This window comes from Nicotiana tabacum, chromosome 17 (assembly GCF_000715075.1).
Source record: "Nicotiana tabacum cultivar K326 chromosome 17, ASM71507v2, whole genome shotgun sequence".
NCBI classification, from domain to species: domain Eukaryota; kingdom Viridiplantae; phylum Streptophyta; class Magnoliopsida; order Solanales; family Solanaceae; genus Nicotiana; species Nicotiana tabacum.
In genome coordinates, this window is record NC_134096.1 from 36,846,376 (window position 1) to 36,866,207 (window position 19,832).

At 38.1% G+C, this 19,832-nt stretch overlaps 1 protein-coding gene across 1 annotated transcript in view; it reads left to right on the forward strand.

Annotated features, from left to right (window-relative positions):
* The first annotated feature begins 220 nt into the window (after window positions 1-220).
* LOC107783146 (vacuolar protein sorting-associated protein 54, chloroplastic) overlaps window positions 221-19,832 on the forward strand; it is a 37,428-nt gene continuing 17,816 nt past the window's right edge. Inside the window, exons 1-7 of the mRNA XM_075234198.1 lie at window positions 221-1,011; window positions 13,636-13,698; window positions 14,012-14,091; window positions 14,454-14,571; window positions 18,041-18,115; window positions 19,013-19,169; window positions 19,394-19,482. Of these exons, the coding sequence (XP_075090299.1) occupies window positions 322-1,011; window positions 13,636-13,698; window positions 14,012-14,091; window positions 14,454-14,571; window positions 18,041-18,115; window positions 19,013-19,169; window positions 19,394-19,482 (1,272 nt within the window). The 5' untranslated portion in view covers window positions 221-321. The remainder of the gene's footprint in view (window positions 1,012-13,635; window positions 13,699-14,011; window positions 14,092-14,453; window positions 14,572-18,040; window positions 18,116-19,012; window positions 19,170-19,393; window positions 19,483-19,832) is intronic.

A 19,832-nucleotide genomic window follows, 5' to 3' on the forward strand; every position in this document is an offset into this window, starting at 1 on the left:
AGAGAATCTTCTGCAATTTTGGACCATCATAACAATTCTCTGCACCTAAGTTTGAGCTGCTGTTGATCGTAAATAAGGAGCGTAGGTATTATGGAAATCCTATATAGTAGAAGGATATTTTCGTCTGGGCGAATAAAAATTTATTAAAATAGTGGCTAAAGACTAAATGCATTTAAAATAATGGTTTAAAAATAAATACATGTATTATTACTCGCAATCTACCCACATCTCCCGAGAAATTAAGCAGGTCCATCGTTTAATCAACCCAACCTTTAATATATCTGAAACCTCTTCGTTGGCTGAACATGTAGACCATCAGTGATGGAATCAAACGTAGCTCCGGCGAAAGCTCCGTCAATAGCATCCATTCTCAACAACCCACACGCCGGTAAATCAGATGGATGGTGGTGGCCCACTTCCTCATCCCTTCCCGTCGTTCCTGAATTCGCCCCACTAAACCCACTTCCTAAACCCGGATCTGATTTAACCCGAACCGATTTCACCCCTTACATTGCCTCTTTTTCCGATCCTTTTGCCCGTTTTCACGATATCCAAACCCACACTAAATCTACCCTCCTCCTCGACGATCAAAATGGCGAAAATGCCCTTGTAGCGTGCCTTCGCGAAGTGCCGTCTTTGTACTTCAAGGAAGATTTTCAGTTGGAGGATGGCGTCACGTTTAAATCCGTGACGGCTGAGAATTTGGTTGTGCAAGAGAAGTTGTCGCAGTATTTGGATGTAGTGGAATTGCACTTGGTCAGGGAGATTTCGTTGCGTTCGAGCTCGTTTTTTGAGGCGCAGGGGCAACTGGAGGATCTGAATTCAAAGATCGTCGAAGGGTGTAAGAGGATCAGGGAATTGAAAGAGACAATAAGGCTGCTGGATACTAATTTGGTGGGGCCTGCTAGAAAGTTGCAGGAGTTGAATGTAAAGAGGAGTGATTTGGTTGCTCTTCAGAACAAACTCAACCTCATTATATACGTTAATCAAGCTTTATCAACTCTCAATTTGGTATGTTTGATTTCAAAGAACATTTATATATGTTTCTTAATTCTGCGAACAATCTGCGTTTGTGCTTACGTCTAAATACTATTATTGATAATGGCACTAATTGTAAGAATGATAGTAGAGAAATGGTTATTTATGATCTTCTTTGGTAGAGGAAGAAGTTGCACTTATGTATCTCCTCGTGTATAACACAAGCCACTGTTCGTTGAAGGTTTTGGAGGACACCCTCTTTTGTGATGCTGCTGGAATAGTGTTAGTGAAATGTACTCTCTATTTGACAGTTTTAATAGCATTGATATTTATGAGAAAAAACATGAAAATATTAGGATTCAAAATTTCTTATTAGGTGTAGCTTGAGGATACATTATAAGATTATAATAATAAGACTCGTAGTCTTTTAGGAATCTTGGGATTTTTTGGCAACTTGAATCTGAATGGTTTATTTGGTAGGTTGTGGTAGTTTAACTTGAGGTTAGCTATAAAAGAGTGAGTAGAGGTCTTCTGTGGAAGAGTTACAGTATCTTCTGTGGAAGAGTTACAGTAAAAAAGGTTAATAAAAGAAAATTTCCTACAAATACAATCTTGCACTTAGAAATTGACCCGATGATGCACTAAAGTAAAGTGACCGAAGATACGTAGAACTTTGTTGGTGTCTTGAAAACATTGACTTCAGTAATAGAAAAGCTTTTGGAGCTTTTGGTGGAGATGCTAAACAATTCTCCCTCCGTTTCAATTTATATGACTTAGTTTGACTCAGTACGGAGTTTAAGAAAAAGAAGACTTTTGAAACTTGTGATCTTAAACATGTCATAATATTTGTGTGGCTATAAGACGCTTGAAACTTGTGATTTTAAGCATTTATAATATTTGTGTAGCTATAGAAGCTTCTCATTAATGGTAAAATGGAAAGTTTAAAGTTGAATTATTTCCAGATATAAAAATGTGTCATTCTTTTAGAATAGATTAATAAGGAAAATGTGTCACATAAACTGGAACAGAGGGAGTAGAAGATTATAATTTTTTTGATATCGGAGAAATTCCTTGGTGACTTTTAGCCCGAGTCCAATTGGCGTAAAGGCTCAAAATTTCGGAGAGTATGAGCTCGCCACTCTACCCTTCTCCCAACTCAAAAACCAGCTTTGTTCACAGTAGTCGTCGAATTCGTGAGTGCACCTAATTCACATAGTGACGTGCTGCATCTTTATTACTGAACCAAAGCCTGGGGGGCAAGGGGCACTGGATTATAACTAGGGGACTAAATTGTAACTCGATTCTTGCTTTGGGGTGGAGGTCTTCCATGGAAGAGAGGTAAAGATGAAAAGTCTGAGGTATCCCTACATTGCTTGTACCCAAATTTAGGGACGCAAGAGGGAAATCAAAAGTGTATACCAGAATGTTTGAGAGAGAAGATGGGTAAAGATTTAAATCAGGTCAAATGTAAGTCTACTACTAACAAGTCCTTCATAGGAGAAAGAGAGATCAGAGAGAGACAAAAATGCTATTATTCAGCTTTAATCATGAAGAAAACTTACCAATATCTTTGTACATATGCACAAGAGAGAAACATCAACTATATTCTTAAAATTAGGTCTACAGGAGTAAAGGAATAATGAAAATATAAGGTTTAGAAAAGCATGCGTCCAAATAGTATTCCCTATAGAGGTATGGAAGTGCCTTAAGGCTTAGAGAAATTAGAGAAATACGTCTTATAGAAGCTATTCGTTGATAAATGAAGGAGAGGAAAGATGCCAAATAAGTGTCAAAGAGTACCTTGATTTCGATATATACGAACAAAGGATATAAGTAGAGTTGTACAAGCTATATATGTAGAAGATTGTCTTAATCTGTTATGTTGAAATAAAGGAGATATGGGTTAACTCAGGCTGTTATACCTTTTAAACTATGCTCGAGCTTCTTTTTTCCCATAGCTGCCAGCTCTCCTCAAGCTTTCTATCTGCAACTTAACCAATTTTGTGAAGAATTTTATATTTCAATGGAGGAGGACAAAGAACTGATGTCCTAGCCCCAAAGAACATCATTACTTTCTTTATGCAAAGCTTTAGCCCCAAATGGGAATTTTATCATAGAAAAGTCAATAGGACAGATCTGCGTGAACAGTGAACAATGAAGATCAGATGGCGACTAAACAATGGGGTTTATGCAAATTCCAACACCACCACAAGGTCCTCCGGTCCCCAACGACCAATCCTTAGTGAGGATCTCCGGTAGGCAAGCCCCCACGCGCCGCCACGCGCCGCTGGAAGTTAGGGTTCCGGCGAGAGTGACACTTCACGCGCCGGCGCGTGAGGCCATTTCCGGCATCTTCCAAGTCTGATTTTTCTTCTGTGCCGATCGCCTATCCTTTCTGACTCGGCCCTTCAAAATTTTGTGGATTTTCAGTTACCAGAATCGTGTTTTCCGGCGAGAGCAATGGTTTTCCGGACCTCATTTTCACATACTAAGGTCGCCTGTTCATTCCAACATCAGCCTTTAAACTTCCACCATTTTGTTGAATTCAATTGCTTCCGACGAAGAGAGAAGTCACAGCAGTTGCGTCTGTCAACTGAATGGATCGAATGCTCAGCTTCAATTCTAGTGGCAAAACTTTTGAATTAAGGAGTATCAAAGAGGAAGCTAAGGGATGGTATATTTTTACAGAACGTAGCAGAAGATTCTCAAGCAAGATTAAAATAGATGACAACCTCCGATGGGTGTGCGAAGCTTTGATCGAAGCTTCTCTCCAGATTGGCAACAACTGCAAAAGATGGGGCAGGAAGGTGCAAACATACACTTTCCGGGTTGTCCAAAATTTCAACAGTTATGGTCGGTTCGTCAGGATTGAAGTTATCATAGGGGCTAACAGATCTGCAATCATTATACCGGAAAGTAATTACAATAAAGGATGGGGGAACATAGCAGGTATGATACAAGGTTATCTGGGAACATATGTAGACCCAAGATTTTATCTCTATGCTGATCAATCAAGGTCTTATAAGGAAGCTGCTAATATATCACATTGGCCAACTACAAATAATGCCAATGTTGGACATGGAGCACTCCACGAAGAGCTCGGAAATAAAAACTTCCTATCGAAATGCCTCATAGGTCAGTTCAATGACCCATTTAGCTTGAGCCCAAAGGCAGAAGTAATTCAAAAATGGTTCACAAGCAGATGGCAAATCACAGTGGGTCTCAAGGTCACTCCCATTGAGCACAACCAGTTCCTTTTTGAGTTCCCTTCCAGATTCGAAGCAAACAGAGTCAAACCTGGTGACTGGTTCTGGAATGGAAGAAGATTGACCTTGAAATGGTGGTCTCCGGTGGCCGGAGCAGATATGATATATGCAAAATTGGAGCATCGATGGGTGAAAGCTTTTGGAATTCCTATCCACGCATGGACGCCGGACACTTTCAAGTTCATCAGAGACAAGTGAGGTGGCTTCGTCGATATTGACGATGACACTAAACATAGAGTTCACTTTTTTTGGGCACGTATCTGTGTGGTTAATCGAAGAGAAGAATTACCAAGAAACCTGGAGCTGATTACGAAGGACTGGGGCTTTGAAATCTCGTTACTAGAAGATGCTTACACAAAAATCAGACCTGCCGAAAAATCCTTTTCCGATGAAGCAAGGGTGAAGATGGCAGGAGTGGGCACCTCGAACCCTGCATCGGACACAGTCTCACATGTAGAAGGACAGGTTGGCAGGAACCTCGCATCAGGAACAGTCTCACATATAGGACAGGTTGAAAGCTTATATTTGAATGCTGGTTCATTTGGTAAACCAGTAGGTAAAGGGCCACCAGCTATATTGGTCTCAATTAAAAAGGGTAAAGGGCTTGCAAATCAATCACAAAACTCGGGCCGAGGAGCATATCAAGAATATTACCAAAAAGGCCCAATTAGTAAGAAGACCACATCAAGGAAGTCAAATGAGTCAAAGCTTTTTAACGAGAAAGCAGTGTGGAGGGTAACTGAGCTTAAACCCGACTCAAATGCTTCAAAATTAAAAGAACACGCAGCTGAACCCTCATCCTCGAAGGAACAAAACACAACACAATCTTGCCCCATGGCTTTGGTAAACCAGAGTCCAGATAACTCCCCTTCAGACGCAGATGATGAAGGGATCCCGAAAGAGAGAGTTCACATGCCACTTCGCATACATTCGCCGATACTAGATATGGTCCCAGCAACTAGCTTAGACACAGATTTTTCTTCTCAAGCAATATGTGAAGCCCTCCCACTGACATGGTATGAGGGAGGTCCCAGCGCACAACTTATTGATACTCCATCCCTAATCGAGACTTCAAAATGGACCAAAATCACTATGGTCAAGGCGTGCAAGGCATTTGGGGTCAATGCGACAGGGTTCGAGCATGATCTTCTGAACATAATTCTAAGGATGGAGCAACGAAGACAAGTCCAAATCCAACAACAAGAATCAAAACAAAAAGGCAGGGAAGAAGAAGAGGAATAAAGGAGAGGGGGAAAGGAAAAGATTAGCATGTGGGATTAATTATGACATAAGAGGGCAGAAATAAGTTCGAAAAGTGGTGACTGGGATGCAACCCCTTCCTTCTTTAAGTTCGAAAACATGTGGCTTCAATCAGAAGGATTTCTAGGCAAACTAAAGAGCCGGTGGCAGAATTACACATTCACTGGTAGAGCTGATTTTATCCTTGTGCAAAAGCTAAAAAGCCTAAAGAAGGATATCACTACCTGGAACACGGAAGAGTTTGGGAAGGTGGAAACCAGGAAAAACAGGGCACTAGAGGAGCTAATGACGCTAGAACAGGCTGTAGAAGACAGATAGTTGACTTTATTTGAGGCGAATCAAATGGTCAGTATAAGGATAGAATTGCAGCAATTAGCCAAAGCAGAAGAAATCTCATGGAGGCAAAAATTAAGGTGTCTTTGGCCGAAGGAAGGAGACAAAAACACCAAATACATCCAGAAGATTGCCAACTCTCATAGAAGAAGCAAATGCATAGACAAACTCATGATCGGGGATGAGATCATAGAAGATAGGGAGCAGATAAAGCTGGAGACACTGGATTTTTATGAAAACTTGTACATTGAGCGGGAAAGTTGGAGGCCATCTGCTAATTTTGAAGAAATTGTAACCATTACATAAGAAGAAAAGGAGGGGTTGGAGGCATCTTTTAATGAAGAGGAGGTTCTTGCAGCAATCAGCTCTAGTGCTCCCGACAAAGCACCAGGACCCGACGGGTTCACAATGGCTTTCTACCAGCACTCATGGGAGTTCATTAAACATGACATACTTGCAACCATGAGTTACTATCACCAGCACTGTTGGATGGTTAGGTCATGTAATGCATCTTTCATTGCGCTCATTCCTAAAAAGAAAGGGGCAATGGAGCTAAGGGACTACAGACCAATTAGTCTAATTGGCAGTGTGTACAAGATCATAGCCAAAGTCCTAGCTGAAAGGTTGAAGAAAGTAATGGGAAAATTGGTCTCAAATCAACAGAATGCATTCATACAAGGAAGGCAGATTACAGACGCTTCACTAATAGCAAACGAGGTCCTTGATTGGCAGTTAAAGCAAGGGGATGCAGGGATCCTATGTAAGCTGGACATAGAAAAAGCCTTTGATCAACTAAATTGGACCTACCTCATTTCCATTCTCAGGCAAATGGGATTTGGGGAAAGATGGTTAAAATGGATCAAGTTCAATATCTCCACTGTGAAGTACTCCATTCTAATCAACAGGAGCTTAGTCGGTTTTTTCTCTTCACAGAGGGGACTGAGACAGGGAGACCCAATCTCACCATTCTTATTCATATTAGCAATGGAAGGACTCAGTTGGATGTTGGATAAAGCTAAGCAGTTGCAATGGTTGAAAGGTTTTGATGTTGGGAGAGGAAGCACAGTCAATATTTCTCATATGCTCTACGCAGATGACACCTTGATTTTCTGTGGGGCAGACAGAAGTCAAGTGCTCTATCTAAATCTAACCCTTCTTATATTTGAAGCTATTTCGGGTCTTCACATTAACATGCTCAAAAGTGTAATCTACCCTGTTAATGAGGTGCATAATTTAGAAGATTTCGCTGGAATTTTAGGCTGCAATACTGGATGTTTACCAACTACTTACCTGGGACTTCCACTAGGGGCAAAGTTCAGGTCAGAAGCTATATGGAGTGGGGTCATTGAGAAATTTGAAAAGAAACTTGCTTCTTGGCAGCTGCAGTATTTGTCTATGGGTGGAAGACTAACTCTAATCAGTAGTGTCCTAGACATCATCCCAACCTACCAGATGTCACTCTTTCCAATGCCTAGTAAGGTCCTGAAGCAGCGGGATAAAGATCAGAAGGAACTTTCTATGGGAAGGGACTAAAGAAGGTCACAAGTTCCACCTGGTAAAGTGGTCTAAAGTTATCTTACCAAAGCACCAAGGTGGACTAGGGGTCAGGGATTTAGCTTTGCACAACAAATGCTTACTAATGAAATGGCTACGGAGATATACACAAGAGGAGCAGAGCCTATGGAAGAAAGTTGTCAATTCCAAGCATGGAACCCAAAGCCACTGGTGCACCAAGCTATCTAGAGCGCCACATGGAGTTGGAGTTTGGAAGAGCATATGCAAACTCTGGGAGGAGTTCTCACAAAATCACCACTTCGCAGTAGGAGATGGACAACAAATAAAATTCTGGAAGGACAAATGGCTAGATAACACACCCCTAAGGAATGACTACCCTGCTATCTTTCAAATGGTTATTGATCCAGACTCAACAGTTCATCAGTGTAGAGAGGGCAACGCATGGAACATAACTTTTAGAAGGAACTTGCAAGATTGGGAATATGAGGATCTGCTCAAACTTCTTTCATCACTCAACAATTTTTCAAGCAACATTCTAGTACCGGACCAGTTCAAATGGGGTAGTTCAGATGGAGGAAAGTACTCAGTCAAAGCAGCCTACAAGTTAGCAGGAACTCACAATGTAATAACTACAATGGCCTTGGAAGTTAATATGGAAAATCAAGTTGCCACCCGGACTGCACTTTATGAGGCTTGTCTGACACAAGACAACTTAGCCAAGAGGAATTTTCAGATTGTGAATAGATGCTACATGTGTCAGAGGGAGGCAGAAACTCACAGTCATCTTTTTCTTCAATGCCCTATTGCAACTGATTTATGGAGTATGTTCATATCACTCTTTGAGCTTAGATGGGTCATGCCACATAATATCAGGGATGCTATTGAGTCTTGGAGTTACTGGAAAGTTGATAGCAACATCAGGAAAGTATGGAAGATGATACCAGCGGCTATTTTTTGGAGCATTTGGAATGAAAGAAACAACAGGTGTTTCGAGGGAGTATCGACATCTCCTCACAAACTCAAGGCCAGATGCTTCATGTATTTGTATAACTGGGCTTATCTTTCCCCTATTGACTCCCCTGATAGTTTTTTGAATTTTGTTAGCTCCCTAGTACTAGTATAAACATTTGTAAGGAGCTAACAATTGCTACACTCTTTTGTAATTTATGCATCTTCTTGATGTCGTTAATGAAAACAAGTACTTCATCAAAATAAAATATGTAGAAGATTGTCTTTCCTAGAAAACCATATCTTTTTGTAAGGTTATTCTACCTTTTGGTATACTTCTTGTATACAAGCACGTTTTGCTCTTCTTTTAATGAAATTTATTACTTTATCAGAAGAAAATAGAGTTGTATAAACAATAGACACTAATCGTATGATTCATAGAAGAAACTTTGAATAGAGTAATAGAGCATAGACTATAAGGGTGATAAAGAATTAGTTTTATGCATCATGCATCTAGCCATCTACAAATGGAGACTATATTTTTCCTAAGAAGATTGATGAAAATGTAGAGACAGAATGATCTACACAAGATATTCTTTGATGTAGATAAAGCATAAGATAAAATTTCAATAAAAGTCCTTTGGTTAGTGTTGGGGAAGACATGTGAATATACCAAAATATACAAATTCCACAAGAATACGTGCAAAAGAGCCATTACAAGTATGAGAATAATGGTACGCTATGCAAGGGAGTTTCCAATAAATGCGGATCTACACTAGGGGTCATACTTGTTTATCTTAGTATAATGAGCTAACCTATAGTAAAAAGGATGATGTTAATGATGTATGCTATTTGAAGATATAATCTGTTAATTGATGAAATTATCGAGGGAATCAACCAAAAGCTTGATGAGAAGCGCTTTAGTGAGGGTTTCTGTAGAAGTAAAACAAAATATATGCACGACAAGTATAACTATAAGAAGAATGAAGATGAGATGAGATTGGACAGGATTACAGTATCTAAATACAAATAACTCAAATATGGACTCAACGTTTTAGGGAATTGTATGATGGGTGAATTTGTAACACAAAAAAATAGACTAATATGACTGAAATAGAGAAGTTCTACGGGAGTTATATGCAATAGCAGTATATCTACCAAAGTGAAAGACAAGTTCTATAGAATGGTTGTAAGATCAACAATGTTATATGATAGCGAATGTTGGGTATTCAAGCTAACATATCCTCAAGTTAACGAATGTCAAAATGGATGTACGGTCATTTAAGATTAGACAAGATCTAAAACGACCATATCAATATTAGTAGTACATAGAGGATACAATAAGAGATGACTCTGGTCATGTCCAAGTAGACTTTCAAATGCACCGGTCCATAAGTTTGACACCGTTATGATTGAAGAAATGTGTTCAATGGGGTAGACATAAAATTACATGGATGGAGGTTGTCTCAGAGACCTACTACAATCTTTAATATCCGTGCAAACTTAGAATATAATAGAAGAAAAGATCCATATAGGTGATACCAACTAGTTGGGATTAGAACTTGATTATGTTTGATAAACTTACATTAGGTCCGGTGATTGTTAGAATTTTTTTTAGTTTGTTTAGAGATTACATTGGGAGAAATTTAGAGAACCTCTAGTGTTAGATTACACCAACTTATTGGGTATTGGACTGGAACAAGTCCAAATGGAGCGAAATGAATATTTGAGGATTCTTATATCGAACACAACTAGCTCGGAATTGAGGTGTAATTGTAGTATGTAAGTTGACCTAGCCGAGATATAGAATGGTTGTTGAACTCTAATTCTCAAAAGTAAGAAATGATATGGTACCCCTATGTTACTGACTATTAAAAACAAAAACAACGAAAGACGCTCTTATATTATTTCACTCGGAGAGTGTAACAACTTTACATTTTTATTTCTTTTCTTTGATTAATTGAAAAGTTCTATTGGTGTGACGGGGAGAAACCCTGCCGCGATATATACAGAAATAGACAATCCTACAAGTATGAAATGGTCCTCTACAAATAAGATCAGACTATCAAACTCGCCCTCAGGTCCTTGGTCTAGTGGTAAAACCGTAACTATTGATGTGTGGTTAGACGCATGTCATGATATTAAATCATGCGGTAGACTAAAGCCTGATATTTAAGTGGAGAAAACTCGAGGAGTGGGCCTAACCCACATATCACGTGCTACGCTTTTACCAAAAAAAGAAGGGGTGAGCCTATTACCCACCGAGTTTTGAACTATGTGCCACTAGCTCTCGGGGATTTCACAATTATAAAGGTCTTCGGTCTAGTGGTAAAAGTTTTGCACGTGATTTGTGGGTTAGGCGTGCCACGAGTTTGAACCCTACCTTAGACAAAAGCTTGGCGTTTAAACAGAGAAGGGTAGAGGAGTGAGCTCAATACCCGCTGAGTTTCGAACCTTATGCCACTAGCTCTTGGAGATTTCTCGATTATAAAAAAAAGATTCGACGGCCAAAGTCACTAAAATTTAAATTCCAAAACTTAACAAAAAATAAGAAAGTTCCACTTATGGCACAAAAATATCTTCAACATCCTCAAATGCTCTTTTGTTTCTTTCTTTATGTGCTGTCCAAAAGAGCACCTAAAGTGACTGAAATGATTGGAAGTGTGATGGCGTCGCTAAAGAATGTGATGACCATTTAACGTAGTTGATCATGAAAGTTTCGAGGTTTAAAGAGCGGGTGCAGGATTAATCTACTACTTCCTACGTTCCATTTTTGTATGATACTCTTAGTGTTTGGCCCGTTCCAAAAGACCGACAACTTTTTGTATTTGAAAATTCTTTAGTTTTAACCTTCCTTTTTTTCTCTTAATGACAAAATAGGAACAACATGACATGTTAAACACCACAAGTTTTTTAAAGTGCTTTTGGTATGTTATAAACACCTAGTTTATGAGTCAAAAGTTTTTCTTTAAAAGCCGTGTCCAGTCACACTGTCATAGGGAATAAAATGAGGGAGCACCCGTTTATTCTTTTTTGTTTTTTTTGGATAACCTTGGTGTCCCGGCAAGCTTTCGTGCATCTCGATTAATTCCATGGGGTACCTGCAACCTCCTACCAGCGCATGTATTGGGTAATTTCATCCACCAAGGCTTGGACAAACGGAAAAAGTTTTACCTAGTAGTTTTACCTCTCCTAGGATTTGAACCTAATATCTCATGGTTCTCAACCCACTTCATTGACCACTAGGTCAAACCCTTGGGTGCGAGGGAGCATCTTATTTGTGCGATGCTTTGATAACTAGATTGTTTAGGATCTTTTGGAGCTTTGTAGGAAAGAGCTGTTGCATCGACAATCAACCATGGAGTATCTTGTGCTTCTTGAGATAGTATATAATTAGCTGCAAACCGGTGAAGATAGTGAACAGTAGCTGGAGAATGCTGCTGAGTAAAAGTAAAGAAAAGATATCACATGAAAGATATCTTTTTAATTGTTCCCTCTTTTCACTTTTTGGTTAGGGTGACAATTTGCAGAGGCAAGAAAGAGCGTGAGAAGGAAAAACGAAATACTGTAGTACAGTAGTACTAACCATTCAGCCATGGATACTTAGCGGGGATCCTCGTACATATACTCAAAGCATTACTTTTAGGTACAACTTATCAGAAGAATGAGAAACCATGGTCTGAGAAAGGGAGAAAGATGTTCACTGGGATATGGAAACATTCAGTTATTCAAAAGATTATATTGTATTCAAATTGGAAAAAACTGATTGTCACCTTTTGTTTCTCGAGTGGTCAACTGAGGAGGTTCTGCTCGTGAACTCAATCTCTGTGTTTTGGGTCTTGAATAATAAGTAAAAAGAACTCAGGAGACCTGAAGGAAGAGGAGATCTTGGAGCAGGGGAATTATTTTATTATGGAACTGAAGAAGAGGGTTTTTTTCTTAAGTTCAACTGAACATTCATTAAGGGTATTCCATTTGGATGGCGTAATGCGAGGTTGAAAATTTTCTCTTCATTTCGTTCTAAGATATTTTCCCTTCTCTTTCCATGCTTGCATGGTCAAACGATCAATCTTTACATGTCACTGTTTGACAGCCTTTTGAATTTCGCTTGAGTAGTTTTAACGGCCAAATATACCCCTCTACTTTCGAAAATGGTCTAAGAATACCCCTCGTTATACTATTGGGTTCAAATATACCCCTCATTTAAACGGAGGGACACGTGTCATCGTCCTGTTGGTCAATTCTAAATATCTCCTAATTAATTAAATAGACCCATTATCCATACCCGAAAAAATAATTGTTTTTTTGTAAAAACTGGAAAAAACTAAAAACATTTTTTACTAAAAACTGAAAAAACGTTTTTTTTTTTCAGTTTTTACAAAAAAACTGAAAAATATTTTCTAAAATAATATTTTTGTAAAAACTGAAAAATAAAACTGAAAAACAATTTTCTAAAGCAATTAAAAACTGGAAAAAACTGAAATAATTTTAACTAAAAACTGAAAAAAAAAGAAAATATTTGTTTTTTCAGTTTTTACAAAAACATTGCTTTAGAAAATTGATTTTCAGCTCTTTTTTTTTTCCAGTTTTTACAAAAATATTGTTTTAGAAAATATTTTTCAGTTTTTTTTAAAGCAGTTTTTTTGTAAAAAGTGAAAAAAAAAATAATTTCGTTTTTTTCAGTTTTTAGTAAAAACAAATTCAGTTTTTTCCAGTTTTTACAAAAAAATTGCTTTAGAAATCAGCTTTTTTTTTCTTTCAGTTTTTACAAAACATTGTTGTAGAAAATATTTTTCATTTTTTTCTAAAGCATTGTTTTTGTAAAAACTGAAAAAAAAAATATTTTTATTTTTTTCAGTTTTTAGTAAATTTTTGTTTTTAGTTTTTTCCAGTTTTTACAACAAAAGAAAATTATTTTTCGGGTATGGATAATTGGTCTTTTTAATTAATTAGGAGATATTTAGAATTGACCAACAGGACGATGACACGTGTCCCTCCGTTTAAATGAGGAGTATATTTGAATCCAAAGTATGACTGCAGGGTATAGATAACCCAATAATATAACGAGGGGTATTCTTAGACCATTTTTGAAAGTAGAGGAGTATATTTGGCCCTTTGCCGTAGTTTTAATGGCTTTCAGCATGAGAAAGTTTGGGATGCTACTCCATTTGTCTATTGACAGCATGACAGAATAATTACTACTAAGTATTCTTCCATTTTGATTTGCCTTTTCATTAGGCAGAGTCAGTTTTTCATCTGTGTTCAGACTTTATCCTTAATCTATTGAAAAACAATATTTTACTGCATGTATTAGTCTAACCGCCATTTTATACAGCTTGTTGCATCTGCAGATTGTGCTGGAGCTTTAGATGTCACGGATGATTTGCAACATTTATTGGTGAGTTACAGCTCATGTAATATGGTGTTCATTTCCATTCTTAGCCTTTCCTATTTTTTGACTATCTCGCACTAGTTTCTTCTTGGATTTCGTTGAGGCTGTAACCTCTTCTCTATCACTATCTCTTTCTACAATTCGATGTTGAAATACATCAAACTTTTTGAATTTCAGTTGGGTTATATAATGCTTGAGTTTTATTCTTGGCTTAAAATGCTAAATTAAACTAAAAGTTCTTTGTTGTTGTGGGTTTTGGACATTGCAAATGTTTATGATGGAAAATGTTCTATTTGTCAAATGATTTACTGCTTGATAGGATGGAGATGAACTGGCTGGTCTACATTGCTTTCGACACCTTCGTGATGAATTGGCCACTTCAATTGATTCTATCAACAGGTTAGTCTATTCGAGTTAGCTTTTTATTCTGTCTCTTGGATTTGCTGATTTCATTTTATTAAGGTTTTCTAATTTTATATGTTGGATAAACAAAAGTTTAAAGCAAAGTCTGCATCTGCCACAGTAAAATTTGGTGAGTTTATCTTCTGCATATATTCTTATTGAGGTTCTTGAAGAAACCTTTTAGCATACTAGTATCTATTATGCTAGTATGCCCTTGAAGAAACCTTTTAGCATACTTTTCCTTATAAAAAAGGTACATTTTAGCATATTTTGGTATTGTTATTTACCAGATCCCATCTTGTAGCATTCTTTGAGTTAGCATACTTTGGTATTGTTACTTACCAGATCCAATATTGTAGCATTCTTTCAGCAGAGTTTATGCGTGTAACTATACAAGAAGCTGGCAACATGGATGCGGCAATTACATCAAAATTTAAAGCGCGGGCAACCATTGCCATTAATGGAGAAGGCCATGAAGTAAGCATGATTTGTTATTTTGTACTTTGATGTTATTGTTGCAGATTGTTTTCATTCTGCTTTAGACGGAAAAAGTCCCACTTTTGGAAAAAGTCCCACTTTTGGAAAAAGTCCCACTTTTGGAAAAAGATCCAGTACCCAATAGTTTACATAAAGAACAGCTCTTGATTCTCAATGAAACTGTGATGACGTCCAAATTCACTACTAAAAAGTAAATGGATGCGGTCGCATGCAATATAATTTACCCAACTATGAGTCGGGGTCGAATCCCACAGAGAACAATATGTAGGCGATTAGGCGTGTAAGAGAATTATCATTTGAATTGCTAAGCCAAACACTTAGAAAGGGTTTTGAGAAAATATTATAGCTAAATGCGAAAATATAAACTAACCTAGAAAGCAAGTAAAATTATCAATGGCTACAAGCACGGATGCACAAGTAACGATCCAATGTATTTCACGATTTTACAAATATGAGCGAGTTTATGTTAATTAGCCTCGGGTAATAATTCTATATTAACTTCTTCCGAAGACTAACAAGACTTCCTAATTGAATTATCCCTAAAACAATTAAGAGATTAAGAACACCCGAATATGGCTATAAGTAGTTCAATCCTATCCCTAGGTAGAATCTATAAAGTGAGGGTTAACGCCTCAAGTTCTTGTTAATTAATCTTTCCCAACCCCAAATTATCTTTTCCAAAATCAATTCGAAGTTAATGGACGAGTCCTAGGGTTAGCTAATCCCTTTGGAAATATATATATATATTTTTTTGAAATGATAACATGTTTCATTGATATATAGATAAATCTCAGCGTCAAGATAGTGCTGAGAGAAAAGGTCCCTAGTTACAAGACTTCCAAAAACTAAGAGATTGATGAACAAAAACAAATGGTGAAAAACAAGTCTTGTGGCATTTACAAGGACCCGATGAGATCAACTAGGGAATCTGCATCTTGTACTAAAGCTTCTTTACACCAGAAGTGAAATAAAGATATACAATTCATTTTAATCTTCTGTTCAGGATTTGCTGAGTCTTCAAAACATTTGGAGTTCCTTTCCAGCCAGATAGTCCACCAAATACATGCTGGAATGAGACTCCACCACCTCTTCTGGCTGCTTCCTGTAGCTAAAAAGTCCCAACTAAACAACAAGTCCATAGTCTCTCTAGGCATCACCCAGCTTAAGCTTTTCATACTTATGAAAAGCTGCCACAATCTATTGGACACCTCACAATGAAGAAATAAATGATTGTTGATTTCGATGACCCTTCCGCACAGAAAACATCTGGAGCACAGAGGCATTCCTCTCTTCATTAAGCTCTCGTCTGTCAGAACAGCCTGTTTGACCACTAGCCAGCAAAACACATTAACTTTTAAAGGGACCTTCAACCTCCAGATGTGCTTCCATATCCAAGCCTCTTGTTGCTGCGAACTTCTGTTTAAAACCTCATACAGATTTCACGTTGAAAACTCTTTTGCTATTGTTTTTCCATAACAGTTTGTCCACTTGCTCAGTTGGACCTTTGAAGTTTTCCAAAAGTTTCAGAAGCTCAATTACTCTGATCACCTCCCAATCATTCAGAAATCTTCTGAATCTTAAATTCCAGCCTTGCTGACTCCAGGTATCAGCAATAGAAGCATCTGGTTGTTGCGCTAAAGAGTATAGATCAGGGAAACTGTCTTTTAGTGGATTATTCCCTATCCAAACATCCTTCCAGAAGAGAGGTTTTGCACCATTGCCCACCTTTATGCATGAATTGCTAATTAGGTTTTGCCAGAGAGATCTAATAGATCTCCGCACACTCGCATCATAAGGGCTAGCCACTGTACCTGAGCTCCACTGGCCTTCAATCCCATATTTTCCACGTATCACTTTCCTCCATAGGGCGTGTTCCTCCAATGGGAATCTCCATAGCCATTTCATAAGTAGGCTCTTGTTATGCTGCCTCAAATTTCTGATTCCCAATCCACCTTCCTTCTTGCTAGTCGTGAGAGTTTTCCATTTAACTAGATGGTAGCCTTTTTTCTCTTTATTCCCATGCCATATAAAGTTCCTCCTCAAAGCATCAATCTTTTTCTCAACACTAACATGTAGTGGAAAGATTGACATCATGTAGGTGGGAAGGGAGTCTAGTACACTGTTGACTAGTGTGACCCTCCCTCCCAAGGACAGGTAATTGTTCTTCCACCTGGATAACTTCTTTTCACACCTTCTAGAACCGCATTCCATATTTGCTTGGACTTGCTCTTTGCACCTAGTGGTAGCCCCAAATAGGTGGTAGGAAGAGATCCCACTTCACATCCTAGGGATCCAGCTATTCTTTGAGGATCTGTGACCTCATTAACTGTGAAAATCAAGGATTTACTCCAGTTCACATGTAAACCTGAGATGGCCTTGGAAACATTAAAGAACAAGAATAATTAAAGAAACAATAACTCACTTCATAATAAATAAAAATCGTTTAATACATTAGCACAACAAGATATTTAATCCACACTTTAAATATGAATATTCACATAAACAAGATTCAAGTGTTGGAAAAAATACTACACACTTAGATATTCAATACAAAGCAAGGAAATGAAGAAATGAACATAAATGGGTAAGAAATTGTCAACCAAAAGCTTCAAATCTTCAAGACCCAAGTGTGTGTGTGCAAGAACCTTACCTCCAAAACTTATCTTCTTAGTCAAGAGATGTTAAAGATGTGCAGAGACTGGCCAAAGATCTGCCAAAGATATTTTACAAATGAGCTAGGTCGTGTATTAAAGGGTTTGGGGCCAAAAAAATGTGAAATTACAGAAGTGCCCAGAACTGAAGCGAGATACTCGCATTTGCCAAGTTGATTTCGCAATTGCGACATCTGAGGCCATTTTCCAGATTTCTTCTTTTCAACTTCTTTTTGACCCGTTTTCACTTGGTTTCTTCATGATCACTTCTAAATCACATAGAACCTGTAAAATAGAAGTAAACGACATTAAACACACGATTTTATCAATCAAACATAGCAAAAATCTAAGCTTAAAGACGAGATAAGTTGGTATTTTACCAACTTATCAAACTGTAGCTGGAAGATGAAGAAACCCTACACAGCGACTGTTCAAAACTTGCTCCATGCTTGCTTCTGGATGTAGTTTATGCATCTTCTGCTGCTCAATTTTCCATTTTTTTTTGTGTGTTGGGGGGGGGGGGGTTACATCGGTCCTTTTTGTATCATCCTGCATTCAATATATTTGGAAACAACCTCTCTATCCTCACAAGGTAGGGGTAAGGTCTGCGTACACACTACCCTCCCCAGACCCCACGGTGTGGGATAATACTGGGTATGTTGTTGTTGTTCCTGCATTTAATATATCTATCAATGAGATAGTTGTGGTATGAATGCTTACTGTTGCAGTGTACTATGTGGCTGTGCCTTACGTAATTTGGCAACAGGTCATACTAAATTGATGTTGATATATTGCAGGTTAAACTGGATGAAGAAGAAACCTCAAATTTCCGAGACCGGCTTCTTCCATTTGTTATTGGATTACTAAGAACTGTGAGTTTTCTCTATGGTTAATCTGTGACATCATTGCTTATACAAGTTGTTGAAGTTCTGGGGGGATCACGATTTCCTTGAAGTGGTGGCATCATGATCTAGGTCACAACTCAATCTCTTCCAACTACGCAAACATACCACTTCCCAGAAATGCACTACTCTTCTCTCTCTCAGAATCTGGGTTAGGAATAAGTTTTTAATGAAGCAAAAATGTGTATAAAACTATAAATCTGGATCAGGTCATGCTGAAAAGTGTTAAACTGTTAAAACAGCATGTTAGGTGAAGTAGCGGGATATATAGGTCACAAGGTAAAACGTAGGATTTGGATGTCAAGGAACTCTGAAAGTATAAAATATTAGAAAAAAGAACAGTTTCTGGACAGATGGTGATCAATATTCGAATCTGTCCCAAACACTTCAATTTTTGTTGTTGTTAAAAGAAACTTACAACAGTGATAAAAATACTAGACTAAAAGATTTGGGGTTTGGGGGGGATTTTGGCTTACATATTTACCAGTTCGACGAGTGCATGTGAAGAGTAACTTTGTTTAGTTACCAAAATTAGTAGTAGGTTGGCATAAGAGTGAAGGCTGAAGACTGATAACTAGGAAGAAATAGTGAATCGAGGTTATGTGTCCCGTCGTCCTCTTTCATCCACATTTGTTCCATAGCTTTCTCTCCGTCTGCGTGTGTATGTGATTATTGATTGTTAACTCGACTCATTAACATGCAAGCCATCAAGTTGCATTATATGCGAAATAGAAGATGATATAATCTGGTCCCCTTTAATGGGTATAATTTATGGATCTATGTTCATGAATGTTTTTTGAGCATTTGGAGTTTCGCAAAGTGATTTTTGTTCTAAAGCATTTCTCATGCTTGACTGTTAAATTCCAGGCAAAACTCCCTGCTGTGTTGAGAATATACCGTGACACTCTTACAGCTGATATGAAAACTGCCATTAAGACAGCAGTTGAAGAGCTGCTTCGTGTTCTGTGTGCCCAACCTTTGGATTCAGATTTTGTTGCAGGCGAGCGAGTGGTTGATACAGATGGTAAGTTAACAATTTAATCTATCACGTCTGCTCAACTTTGATGAGAAGAGCTTTGGTAGAAAAGTAAATCGTCAATAGGCAAAAGGGTTAATTTTCCTTTTCTTTTAATATGAAACCAAAGGGTGCTCACAGAGGTGGGAAGGGCTGATTCATTTTGGTCTACACAGGGAGGGGGAAGGGAGGTTTGATACCTGGTTTTTGATTTCATGTATCTGCTGACTTAGGTGGAAGCTCATCTCTTGCCAGTAGATTAAGAAGCCTGCCACCAGAAAGTTTTGTTCAACTTTTGAAGGCTATTTTCATGATAGTGCAGGTAATGTGTACTTGGCCATACTGTGAAACAAACCTTGCAATCAAACAAATAAAGTTCATTATCATGCAATATTTGAACCCACAAGGATTCTATTGCAATGTTAATGCCACTGCTAAGCTCCCATGATCTTTTAAATCAATGCTTGTGTTGTTAATTGATTCTACGTGATGGTAAGTACCTGAGATCCTTCATCAGGTTCAGATGGACTCGTTAATTGTTAATTGATTTGGTGCCGATGGCTGCGTACACTGATGAGTCCTAGATAAGTTGATTTCTCCATGAGAAGTCAGTTTTCTGTTTTATAGCTCCGCTGCATGCCTTATTGCGTCTAGTCTTGTTTATGATGTTTT